Source organism: Staurois parvus, unplaced genomic scaffold (assembly GCF_062004578.1).
Source record: "Staurois parvus isolate SC_StPar_1 unplaced genomic scaffold, SC_StPar_1.0 ptg000076l, whole genome shotgun sequence".
NCBI lineage: Eukaryota > Metazoa > Chordata > Amphibia > Anura > Ranidae > Staurois > Staurois parvus.
The window spans coordinates 961,346-975,126 of record NW_028317872.1 but is presented as its reverse complement, the minus strand read 5'-3'; the positions used below and the strand labels follow the sequence as shown (position 1 = coordinate 975,126).

Here is a 13,781-nt window from a genome sequence, read left to right as displayed (position 1 = left end):
GCTGCCACCTTATGTTCCGTTTCCCCTATTTGTATTCCCTTTATATCTGCATTCCTCCTAATTGTTTCTAGTAAGGGTTCCAATGTTAACACATACAACAAAGGGGACAGTGGACATCCCTGTCTAGTGCCATTTGACATCCTTATAGGTGCCGATTTTTCACCATTGACCAAAATAACCGCGGATGGCATTTTATACAATTTTCCTATCCATTCCCTCATTCTACTACCTACCCCCATGATCTCTAGGGTGTCCATCATAAAGCTCCAGTTTACTCTATCAAAAGCTTTTTCAGCGTCGATCGAGAGAATCACTGCCGGGGTTTTCCCTTTCTTAGCTTTCTGGATCAACAACAGAGTTCTAATTCCGTTATCTCTACCCTCCCTCCCTGACACAAAGCCAACCTGATCTCCCTGGATCCATTCTGGCATTAAGTCTTTGATCCTATTTGCTAAGACCTTCGCATATAACTTTGTATCTACATTTAGGAGTGCAATTGGCCTATAACTTGAACATTGAGTAGGATCCTTCCCTTCCTTGTGTATAAGTGTTACATGAGCTTGTAGGGATTCCTGTCTAATCTCCATTTCTCCCCCCAGGGCATTCATATATTCCTTCAACTTTGGTATCAATAGTTCACTATATTTTTTATAGTACCTCACGGTGTATCCGTCCGGGCCAGGACTTTTCCCCACCTTAGTGTCTTTTAGTGCTATTTTTATTTCCTCCTGTGTGATTTCTAATTCCAGGGATTTCAATAGATCTTTATCTATCCTTGGTAGTTCTGCATTTTTTAGATATGCCTTTCTTTTTTCTCTATTCTCATTTTCACTATTATTTACTAAGTTTTGAGACTTAATATTATACAACTTATTGTAATACTCCTCAAACACCTTCCCAATCTCTTTAGTAGAGTGAGCCATTTCTCCCTTGGGGTTTCTTATTTTTTCTATGTAATTTCTAGTTTTCTTTTTTCTCAGGGCCTTCATTATATATTTTCCTGGACGATCTCCCCATCTGTACCTCTCCACTGCAACTTTATTAAGTACTCTCCTCATCTCTTCTTCCATTAATATCTCCAATTCTTTCTTCTTTCCTATTATCTTCTGTCTTATCTCACATGTTATTCTGTTTTTATGGATCTGTTCCAGGTCATTTATATCTTTTAAGAGCCCTGTCATTTTCTTACTCCTTTCTCTTTTCTTTTTTGCTCCTAACGCAATCAATATACCCCTAATATATACCTTATGGGACTCCCAGACAGTGGCCATTGAAACATCTCCTGTTTCATTCTCCTGAAAATATCTTTCCATTTCCCGTCTGATCTGCTGATCGATCTCTTGATCTAATAGAAGGGCCTCGTTTAATCTCCATCCCACCCCCCTTGTCAGTTGTCTCCCCCATCTCACCTTCATTATAACTGGGGCATGGTCTGAGAGAGTCATTGTCTCTATTTCTACTTTGGCCACCCTCTCGATAAGTTGATGTTCTACCATTATATAGTCCAGTCTTGAATAAATCTCGTGTGCATTAGAGAAGAAAGTATAGTCTTTTTCCTTTCCATGCATTATCCTCCATATATCCACTAGTTGCCCTTCATATATCTCCTTCTTCAAAGTCTTCATAGACCTACCTCCCTCTCGTTGCACACGAGATGTTGTATCCATCTGTGGATCTAGACATAAATTCAAGTCTCCCGCCATTATCAGTCTTCCCTTTTTAAAGTCCCTCAATTTTCTTAATATCCCTTTCAGGTATACCTCCGGTCTCTTATTTGGGCAATAAATATTCGCCACTGTACACTCTATTTCCTGTAATCTGCCCCTCAGAAACAAGAATCTCCCCTCAGGATCTGTCTCTCTCTCTTCCACCTCCCACCTTACGTTTTTAGCGAACCCAATTGCCACCCCTTTGGCTCTCTTAATTGGGGAGTCTGCATAAAACCATGTTGGATAGTTTCTAGTATTTAATTTGATATTTGACTTAATCTCAAAATGCGTCTCCTGTAAAAAAACTACCGAGGCTTCTCTGTGTTGTAACTCCTTAAATAGCTTAAATCTCTTCCCAGGACTATTCAACCCTTTTACATTATATGTTATAAATTTTATATCTTCCATAATTCTTGAGTACATCTCGTCCCTATGCAGAGTATTTTTAAAACCTTCCCCCTATACCATCTTTTACCTCCTCCCCCCCCCTTACCCTCCCTCTTCACCTCCCCCCTCCCCTGGCCCTCCCTCCTCCCTCCCCCCTCGAACCCCCCCCTCCCATCAGGCCTATTTTTTACCATCTAATCCTTTGTGAGCTTACTGTCACATTTGGATCTTGGCCCTGAGGTTGAACTCTAACCTTGTACGGTTCACCGTCCCTCCATTTCCCTCAATGTTCCCCTTTCTATCCCTTCTTTATTCTTTCTTCTAATTTGCTGCCATTGCTCTTTTCCCTCGACGTTTTCCCCTCCCTCAACCTCCCAACCTGGAACCTCTACTTTTTGAATGTTAAGTTTGTCAAAAAAGTCTCTCAAATCCTCAGGAAATCTCAGGTGTGCAGTAACTCCATTCTTCCATCCGATTAGACACATTGAGCCGCTCCATCTATACTGTATGTTTTGTTTTTTCATCTGTTCTATTAAGGGTCTCAGTGATCTCTTTCTCCATAATGTCTCAGGTGTCAAGTCTGCAAAGATTTGTATATTTTTCCCTTCATACTCAATATTATATCTTCCTTTTGTCTTCTTCCATATTTCTTCTCTCTCTCCAATTTTATTAAATTGAACCACTACATCTCTCGGTCTCTCTTCCGCCCGATCTCGTTGGGCCTTTCCTGATCTATATATATTGTCCAATATGCATGTCTCTGTTCTAGGTCTACCCATAATGGAGTTTAAGATTTTTTGTATCGTCTCTCTTAATTCTTTATCTTGTATAAGCTCTGGAATTCCTTTTATCCTGAGATTTTTTTTCCTGTGTATGTTACCTTGTATCTCCAGTTTATATCCCAGTTTTTTTTGTTCTTGCCTAATCTCTAGTATCTGATTATTCAGTTCAGAAAGAGTTTGAGCATGTTTATTGATTTTTTCTTCTGTATCTTCTACTCTAGTCAAGAGATGTCCCAGATCTTTCCGAATAATTCCCATTTCCTGTTTAATTGATTTTTCCAAATTTTTAAACATTTCCGCCATTTCCTTTTTATTTGGGATTTGTAGTTCTCCTTCATTTTCCTTTGACTCTATTTCTCCTGATATTTGTTGATTATTATCCATTTCTACTGGAGATCTGGCGCTTTTATCCATACTGTTCTCCATTATACTTTTTTCACCTGCCCCCTGAGTTCTTTCTGGGGTCACATTACCTTGAGATGTAAATTTTCTAATTGTTCCTGATTGGGCGTGTTTAGGGGCATTCCCTTTACTATTTTTGCTCTTCATATTTTTAACTGTATCCGAGTTCTCTTTTTAAACTTTAAGATATATACTGATAATAAGTCCTTTAGGTAAATTCTACTTTCTTCAAGCTATTTGGTGGTTCCCCCTTTTTCTCTATATATATTTCTTCTGCCACACCAAGAAGCTATCCATAAACAGATTTAATATATAATCCAGATAGTCTCACTCACCCTCCTTCCCGCTGCTTCGTTCCAGTGAGGCTGTCAGCATTCTGGTGTGGCTCTGCTCCTTTTCCCTTCAGCTCAGGAGGGGAGGGGGGGGAGAGGGGTTAGAAGAGGAGGGGGGGGAGAGGTGAAGGGGGGGTTTTCCGAGGCTCTTTTCTTCTCTCTCTCTCCGTTTCTCTCGTGGGTACCGACGGTCATGTAAATCTCTCTGCCCGAGCGGCTTCAGTTTCAAAGGAAGCCAGCCGTTTCTCTCTCCCTCCTCTTCTGTTGGGTCGGAAAGCCGGGGTCTCCCTCTGCTTCAGGAAGCCGGCCGGCTTCTCCGTCTCCCAGTACTGCCCTTCGGCGGGTCACGTGACCACCTCCCGTCACCCGCACTCCCAGCAGTCAGAGGTGAGAGATTCCCAGCCGTCTCACCGTCCAGAACTCCCGCAGCTCCGTCTCCTCCACTTCACTCTCAGGACCCCCCCTCTGCCGTAAGATCTCAGGCGGGGAGTTTAGCAGCTTCCATGGGGAACGTCAAGGGAAGGAGGGCGGTTATCCTGCGGAGAGCGCTCACATCGCTCTCTCTCACACCGCCACGATTAGGCTCCTCCTCGAACCGTATTTATACATGTTGATCATATCTTCTCAAGAGAGAATAAATTCAGTTCCTCTCATCTTTGCTCATAGCCGAGCTCCTCCATGCCTCTTATCAGTTTGGTTGCCCTTCTCTGTACTTTCTCAAGTTTCCCAATGTTCTTTTTGTGAATTGCTGCCCAAAACTGAACTGCATATTCCAGATGAGGTGTTACTAATGATTTGTACAGGGGTAAAATTATATCTCTCTCTCTGATAGAACACTGCAGTGGGAGAGGAGAACTCATTCACTGCATTGGCAGCTTGATTTGGCCCCTCCCACTGGCAAGGGGAAAGAGCATGGGGCAGTTTGAGGCAGTAGAGGTTATTGATGGGACCCAGGGGTGGGAGAGAATGCTGGCAAGAGCCTGCAGAGACATCCAGCATGGACTAGGGAGCAAGTGGCCTGCAGTACAGGAGAAGTAGTACTGCTGTACTCCTAATTCTGCCACACCCAGCATTTGTCACAACATTGCCGTCGTGCTGCCTAATTTTTGTCCTCTGGGTACTCATGCCTGAACCTCCACCCCCCCCCCAGGAAAAAAAAATTATCTACGGCCCTGCCCCGATGGTTTATAACCATTCCGTAATTCTCAAAATGGTGCCTAAACTTAATTGAACAAGCTGAATTTAGAAGCGGATTGGCTACCATGCACAGCTGCACCAGATTTTGCACTCTCCGGTTTTAGTAAAGCACCCCCGGGGTGTACTATAGCCTTCAAAACTGTAATCCTGTCCTCCCACCTTTTTAAAATGGTGTAATACAGTCAATGCCATATTAGGGAGAGAAAAAATTACCTATGAAACAGGGGTTACCCAAATAAAAAAAAAAATATGGTAAGCCCCTTGCCCATCGTCTCCTATACTACCAAATTTGTCAAATTTACAATCATGGCCAAAAATATTGGCACCTCTGACTTTGTCAGATAATGCCCCACTTTGCACAAAAAACTGTTGCAATTACAAATGTTTAGGCATTCTCATTTTATTTCTTTTGTTTGTATTGGTATAACGCAAAAAAGTGGAGAAATAAAAAACCAAATTGACACAGTCCATGCAAAATCCCAAATATGGACCAAACAAAATTATTGGCACCCTCAATTTAATATTTGGTAGCACACCCTTGAAAAAATATAACTAAAATCAAATCACTTCCTGCAAACATCAATGAGTATCTTACACCTCTCTAGGTCCACTTGGACCACTCTTCTTTTCCCAACTGCTGTTTTGGGATCTCTCCACAGGTGCTCTGTGGGATTGAGATCTAGACTCATTGCTGACCAGTTCAGTACACTACAGCATTTTGTCATAAACCATTTCTGGAAGCTTTTTGGTGTGTGCTTTGGGTCATTGTTCTGCTATAAGATCCAGGACCTCTGACATAGCTGTCTGACACTGGACCCTACATTGCACTCTAGAATTCTTTGGTAGTCTTCAGATTTCATAATACCATGCATATGGTCAAGACATCCAGTGCATGAAGCAACAAAGCAACCCCAAAACATCAGTGAACTTCCACCATGTTTGACTTTATTCTTCTCTTTAAAAGCCTCATTACTTTTTCTGAAAACAGAAGGATGATGGGCTTTACCAAAAATCTGTAATTTTGTTTAGTCTATCCACAGCACATTCTCCCAAAAGGATTTTGGCTTCTTCAGATAAGTTTTAGCAAACTCCAGTCTTGCTTTTTATGTTTTCCCACTGTTGTCAACAGTAGGGTACTCCTGGGTCTCCTACCATAGAATCCCCTATTTAGATTTCGATGTATAGTGTGAGCTGACACAGTTGGACAAAGTTGTACCCAGTGCCTGAAAATCTGCTTGAATTTGTCTGGAAGTTGATCAAGGTTCTTTATCCACTATTCGAACAATCCTTTGTTGCAATCTTTGATCAATTTTTCTCTTTCGTCCACGTCCAGGGAGATTAGCTACAGTGACATGGGCTGGGAATTTATTGACAATGTTGTGTACAGTAGGCACAGGAACATTTAGATCTATTAATACAGATGAGTTTAATTGTAAATTACAGGAGCATCAGAAACTTGGATTGCAATTATTTTTTACAATTTTGAGAACGTGCCAATAATTTTGTACAGTCTGTTTTTGGAGATTTGTGTGGAAGTGTTAGATCTGGCTTTTTGTATCTCCACTTTTTTGTGTCATACCAATACAAAAAAAGGAAATAAACATGAGAATGTCTAAACATTTGTAATTGCAACAATTTTCTGTGCAAAGTGGTGTATTGTCTGACAGAAATGGAGGGGTGCCAAGATTTTTGGCTATGACTATTTATTGTGAGAGCGGTTTGTATTCATCGTCAAGCCTATGTTTCTGTATTTTGGTCTCTTTTTTTTACTGGTTCACAGTCCAGTTTTAAATGTTATACTGTGTACAAACTACTTTTCTACCTATGTTACTGTAAACTGTGGTATTTGCGTGCAATTATGATGTCTCTGAGCACCTATGTTTTGAACAAGGAATGAAACTTGTGTTGCTGCTACTCTGAATGATTCAAAGGTTTATCTTTGTGTTTTGTGAACTACACAAAAACTCAACAAATACTACCCAATTAAAAAAAAAAAGAAACCTTTTAATTCTTTGCTGTGCCTGGGAAAATATTTCCCCACATTCTATCCCAAATTACTAGGTGTCACTGGAGCAAGGAGGAACATCACCCAATGAAGACTTAGAATAAAACCTAACAGAGGATTTCTCACTTCTAATAAAAAAAAAAAAAAAAAAGTTTTCACTGCAGCTCTAGAAGCATCTAGTAAGGAATTCAAGAGTTGAGCGTAAATGGCAAACCATACCTTGGACTTAAACTGTTCATGATGCAAATTTAGTGCTTCATACTTTTCCTGGACTTCAGTTAATCTCTTCTCACCGCTACAGCCAACAGACTGAGCCTAAAAATAAAGTCAAACTGTATGTTCATGGCTATATTATAAAAGTAACTAAAAATCAATGTATTTCATCTAAGAAAACGTGTGATAATATACAAGAGAGGCCTGCCCGTCAAAGTACGCTATTGATACATCTCAGTACGGATCAGTGGCTGCAGAAAAAATTTGCAGGTGCCAGACTACTATACCCTTGATCCACTGATTGTGGTTACACTTTCCAGGCTCCTATGAAAAAGAAATACCTTAACTTTTTTTAAATAATATGGGTGTATTTATATATTTTTTCAAAAAGACTTAGCCTCTGTAGTACTGAGTGTCCATTCTCTCCTCCTCCCCCCAGGTCATGAAGTTAAAATGATCAAAAGGGAAGAAAAAAAAACCCCAAAAACCTTAAGTATCTGGTTTCAATACTCTTCAGAGATCTTCCCCAGTCACAGACGACTGATGAGAGGTGTGCACAGTGCAGGGAGGACAGTGCAGTGGGTGTGGAGGTGACCCACTGGTGATGAATGCAGAACACAGAGCTCTGCAACCCTGATCACTGGACTGTTATAATTTGATATCATGCAGATCACTATTTCACTAATATCCTCTCTATGGATGTGGGAGGTGTGCTATAGTACTGGAATACCATTCATTTGTCAAGTAGAAATGACTGGTTCATAAGTGTTGGACATTGGTTTAATATTTTACACACATATGGTTTGTATATTTGATGCACAGAAGTTGCGATTTACACATTAACACATTCATATCACCTTACGTAGAAAGGAGATGTATTGTAGTACACCAATTATTGGAAAATTATTGATGCATTGTTTTATTTGGCAAGTTGGTTTCACAAACAGGAGTAGTGGTATAATACTATTCAACTTTCACTCCGAGAATGGGGGAGATGTTTTGTAGTACACTAATATTGATCATTTTGATTTGTTGTATTGACCATTTGTTAAGGTGTTTTTTTACAAATAGGAGTAGGATTGGCAGCAGAGCTCTATTTTACAATTCCTCGTCTCTAGCTGGTATGCCCCATGCAGAAGTTGTCTGTCAAATTATGTTTTAATCCTTATGATAGAGGTTAGTTTTCAGATCAAACAACTGTAAAATGAGTCAGTGCTTTAAATCCAGTTGATACCTCAGTGAACCTCTCATAAATCAAGATTCCAAAAGCTACATAAGGATAACGTTACCCAGGAGAAATATCTTAAAAAGAAAAACTGAAAAAATTCAAATGCCAACAGGTAGGGTTTTTATGACAGAAAATACCTTATTAGTCTCTTCTGTCATAAACTCGTCTACCTGCCTGTCAGCCCATGCACATCTCAGCATACATTTACAGAGCTGCTCTGTGCTGTAGTGACTACCATGCGTATGCATGGGAGCGATGTCATAGCAGCCCAGAAATTCAAGCAGCTGAAGAGGGTGAATCCGGAAGAAAGACCAGGAGAATGTGAAAGCACCATGACCAGCAAGAGAGCTGACAGCAGTGCATACTGGCACATTTTAGCATAAACCTTTAGGCTGATCTTTATAAAAAAAAAAAAAAAAAGTGGGGTTTTATTCTGCCTTAAGCTTCTAATAGCCAAATAATGTGGGAATGTTGTCATCAAAAAAGCCAGCTTGAGTTTTGAGGTACAGTATATGGCAGATACAGCATGCAAGTGTAGAGCAGAATCAGAACCCCACGGTCCACAGAGTAATGTACAATATGGATATTACTGAGCAAATAATAAAAGTCTGTTAGGTGGCCAACTGATGATATGCAACAACAGGCCTTTCACATATCGTTCTGGTGATTGCAGATCATGTTCAAATGGTATATAGAGCACATATGCCTACATGCAACATACAATTGAATATGGTATGAAAAAGGGGTCACCACATGGCTGGATCTAATACAGACATAAGTACTGCAAGGTGTTGTGCATCCATACCTTAGGACTTGTTTAGGCTTTCAAACTTTTTTTTTTTTTTTTTTTTTTAAGTTTTGATACATTTGGAATATCCATGCTCTCTTAATTCCTTCTTTTTCGACAGTGCAATTCTGTAAGAGTCACTGACCTTCTGCAAGTCTAAAGAAAGATTTTGAATGAAGTTTTGCAGTTCCTGCTGCCTCTGTTCCAGTTCTGTAATCTTTATTTCTGCACCCTCCTGAGCTGCCGTCAGCTCTGTCCTATATCACAAGATAGAAAACAATACTTAATCTTGTTAGCATATATTGATATTACAAATGTTGTAGGACATTAGGTATCATCTAGCAGGGCTATTTTTAAATAGACAGTTAAATTCTAAACTCAACTTGAAGTCCCCAACGAACAAGGACAAAAATCTTTAAGCATTCAAGTTGCATGAATGGAAATGCTGTGTTGCCCCTAGTAGCAGAGAAGCTATCTATTTCAGAGGTCAGTGAAAAAAAAAAAAACCCAGATTGGTTGCTATGAAACAAGAGGCCTACAAAAACTTTTTTTTTTCAAAATAGAAAAGCTTAGACTGTTGAGTAAAAAAATATGAAAACATGTTAAAACTGTTTGCATAAGTGAAATGACTAAAAAAAACAATTATACCCTAAGGGTGCTTTCACACTGCCCCACTGTGCTTTGACCACAGTGTAATGTACTTGTGGTTTTGGTGCAGGTTCGCTGACATTTTCTGAAAGCAATCCAAAACAGCAGGACATAATAGAGGTCCATGGCAAAGTGCAGCTAACCTGCTCCAAAACCGTGAGTACACTGTGCGGCATCCATGCTGTGGCAAAAGCACAGCAGGGAAGTGCGAGAGCTCCCTAAATTGTTCATGGACGACACTTTAAAAACTTTTATAGCACATGACTAAAAATAAAACACCATAAATAACGGCCCTGGAATTATTTCGCTCACTCTGGCATCTGCAGCGATAACCAATAATAGTGGCACATATAACATTTTTATAGCTTCGCTCCGAGCATGTTTATTTAAATGCATGTTTGGAGAGGGTCCTGTAAATTTTTTTGTTTACTAGAATTTTCTCTCTCTCTCTGTGTATGTGTGTGTGTATATATATATATATATATATATATATATATATATATATATATATATATATATATATATATATCCATTTCTATCAACTGGTAATGGCAGCGATAGACCATGCACAAGACAAGGACAGTCCATATCCATAGTTTTTCCTACTTTTTTATTCAGCAAAACAGTAAACACAGTTTTCAATGCAGGAGGGCTTTGTTCAAATCAATAGCATAAAGCAAACAAAATAATTTCTGATTCTGGTGCCTGATGTTGAACGCTGAATTTCCAGCCCACCACTAAACTGCACCAATTTTAAACAGCCTGGGAGAACTTCTGACAGGATCGGAATCAGTTGGACATCCAGCGCTGGTTAGAATTGCCTGGAGAGACAGCTTGTGAAAATTGTTTCATTGTGACTACAAGAAATAAAGAGGCAATTTGCATGTTGTGTTCTGAATAAAATGCTACTGAATCATTCACTAGTCAAATATGGTCCTCTGCACAAGAGTTAAGTTCTACTTCTCACACCGTAGACTCTCAGCCATACCCACCTTATATTTTTTATATATATATATATATATAATATATACCACCTTATATATAGGGATATTCTTGTGAATACCCCTGGAAAATGTTGGATCTACTACATTTTCAGATTCATACTCAGATGGTGAGAGTGATCAAGTGGCTGGTCTTGACTTTGCCGCAGCAAATTCCTTTGTTAAGGCAGTTATGCACACACTACTAAGGGACGATACAGTTAAGAACCAACTGAAGAAGAGGAAGCTCCACCCAAAAGTGGAGCTCCACTCAAAAGGGTAATTTCTGTTTTAAGGGCCTCATCCCCTGCTCCCAGTTAAGGATTGGCACCTTTGGGGAGTGGGTACCTGATTTTGATAGGTAGCCACTTCTGCTTCCGATCACCTAGGCGGTCACAGTGGAAGTTGTCCTCCCCCCTCCTTGGGACATGTGACAAAGCGCTACTCGCATATGTGCAGTGGGCACCCGGGTGTGAAGCTGCAAGCTGTCACATCAAGGTGCCCACACTTAAGATGCCAGCTCTGGGAAAAGAGGACGACCGGTGAAACCGGCTGCAGTGAGCACACTGCTGGATAGTGGGACAAGTGAGCAGTCTTTGTAGCTGCTGACTTTTAATATTTTACGTTTTGACTGGAGCTACACTTTAAGAACATATGAAAAGAGATTTGTGGCTTCCCAATGATTGATATAATTAGGAAAATTATCTCTGATGAGTAGGGCAATTTAAATAAGAAATTTTTGTTTTATAATCAATTCTTGAAATTATAACTATTCAAGAAGAAAGACATTAAATATCTTGAAGAGCCTCCTGTTGGTGATGCAGACATAATGGCCCTGATTTACTATTGGGTGTGGGCGCATATTCGTGGGTGAACGTCCAATTTTTATGAGCGACCGTCTACTTCTACCCCGCAACGAGATTTACTATTGAGCAGCACCCATAAGTAGACGCCCAATCGAATTTACAACAAGACACACGCCCGGAATCAGACTCACAAAGCAGACTTGCTAAGAAGCACGTCTAACACCATGAAAAATCACTGCAGAGACATGTTCACTTAGAAATTTGCTTTGCCAAATATCAGGACTTCACTTTAAACAATATCTGCTATTTCAAAAAAATTAAGAATGTGTTAAAAATAGTTTTTTTTAAAGGAAATCGACACAGTAAAAATCTAGACGCCTGTGCAGTGTCTTTGGCCGATATAACTGAGCATGTGCAGAACACATTTTAGACGTCCTCTGCAGGCGCTTGCTTTTTAGCCACTGCTCAATAGTAAATCTCAGTGTGGATTCCTCTGACAGCCGGCACTCGGTCGCGCCTACTGTGTTTAATAAACAGCACTAAGCATATCTTTATGTATTCTAATTTGATTTCCTTAGTTCTAGTGATTCTATTTTTGTTTCTTATCCTTTATAATTATTTCTGTAATGATTTTACTCATTTCGAAGGTCTAGATAATATTTATTTTGACAGCTGAATGTAAAAATAAAAGGTCCGCAATAAAAAAAAAAAAAAAAAAAAAAAAAAAAAAAAAAAAAACAGCGTGGGTCCCCCCTCTCATCCATACCAAGCCCTTCAGGTCTGGTATGGATATTAAGGGGGAACTCCACGCCGAAATTTTAAAAAAAAACAGCGTGGGGACCCCCTCAATATCCATACCAGACCCTTATCCGAGCATGCAGCCCGGCAGGTCAGGAAAGGAAAGGGGGAGGGACGAGCGAGCGCCCCCCCCTCCTGAACCATACCAGGCCACATGCCCTCAACATGGGGGGGTGCTTTGGGGCAGGGGGGGCTCCCCCCCAAAGCATCTTGTCCCCATGTCGATGAGGACAAGGGCCTCTTCCCCACAACCCTGGCCGGTGGTTGTGGGGGTCTGTGGGCGGGGGGCTTATCAGAATCTGGAAGCCCCCTTTAACAAGGGGGCCACCAGATCCCGCCCCCCCTATGTGAATGAGTCTGCGGTACATGGTCCCGCGACTCATTCACAAAAAAACAAAGTGTGGTGTAAAAAAAAACACAGTACAGGGTCTTTGACAAGTCCTTTATTAAAACAATGTCCCCCGAAGTAGATCCAACGTCAATCACGGCAGTGGCGGCAACCCGAAAAAAGAAAAAAAAAAAGTTCCGCTCATGTCGGAGGCTTCCAGTCTTGTGAAAAAAAGGCTAGCTGACATTTCTTATATAGGTATGGGGCGGGGCCAGCTGGGAACAGCAAGCACGTGACATGGGGTGGCGTCACTCAGATGATGTCCCAGGCTGGCCCCGCCCCATACCTATATAAGAACTGTCAGACTGTCTCCTGCATTCAGTTAGTTAGCCTCAGTGGAGAGACAGGGTGACATTTCTTAAATAGGTGAGGGGAGGGGATGATGTCCCCGGCTGGCCCTGCCCCATACCTATATAAGCTGGAAGCCCCCAGATCCCGGCCCCCCCCCACGTGAAGGAGTCTGTGGTACATGGTCCCGCTACTCCTTCACAAAAAAACAAAGTGTAGTGTAAAAAAAACACAGTACAGGGTCTTTGACAAGTCCTTTATTAAAATAATGTCCCCCGAAGTAGATCCAACGTCAATCACGGTGGCGGGGACCCGAAAAAAGAGAAAAAAAAAAAAGTTCCGTTCCCGTCGGAGGCTTCCAGCCTTCTGAAAAAAAGGCTACCTGGCAGTTCTTAAATAGGTTAGGGGCGGAGCCAGCTGGGGACATAATCCGAGAAACCTCGCCCCATGTGACATCAATGATGACCCCTGCCACAAAGCACCCCCCCATGTTGAGGGCATGTGGCCTGGTATGGTTCAGGAGGGGGGGCGCTCGCTCGTTCCCCCCCCCCCCTTTCCTGACCTGCCGGGCTGCATGCTCGGATAAGGGTCTGGTATGGATTTTGGGGGAATCCCCAAGCTGTTTTTTATTTAATTTCAGCGTGGAATTACCCCTTAATATCCATACCAGACCCGAAGGGCTTGGTGTGGATGGAAGGGGGGACCCCATGCCGTTTTTATTTATTATGGTGCTGGTTTTTAAATGTAATTCTCCCTTTTTTTTTCTTCACTATAGCTCAGAAATTCACCTGTCACTTCCCCCAGCTAAAAGAGAAAGTTTTCTTGGAATTT

The 13,781-nt window shown here is 41.1% G+C and overlaps 1 protein-coding gene across 2 annotated transcripts in view; it reads right to left on the bottom strand.

Annotated features, from left to right (window-relative positions):
- Positions 1-13,781, bottom strand: part of GOLGA1 (golgin A1) — a 385,049-nt gene that overhangs the window by 161,350 nt on the left and 209,918 nt on the right. For both annotated transcript variants that reach the window (XM_089669420.1, XM_089669419.1), the window contains exons 9-10: positions 9,188-9,299; positions 7,034-7,129 (exon numbers count right to left, since the gene is read on the bottom strand). In XM_089669420.1, the coding sequence (XP_089525546.1) occupies positions 7,034-7,129; positions 9,188-9,299 (208 nt within the window). The remainder of the gene's footprint in view (positions 1-7,033; positions 7,130-9,187; positions 9,300-13,781) is intronic.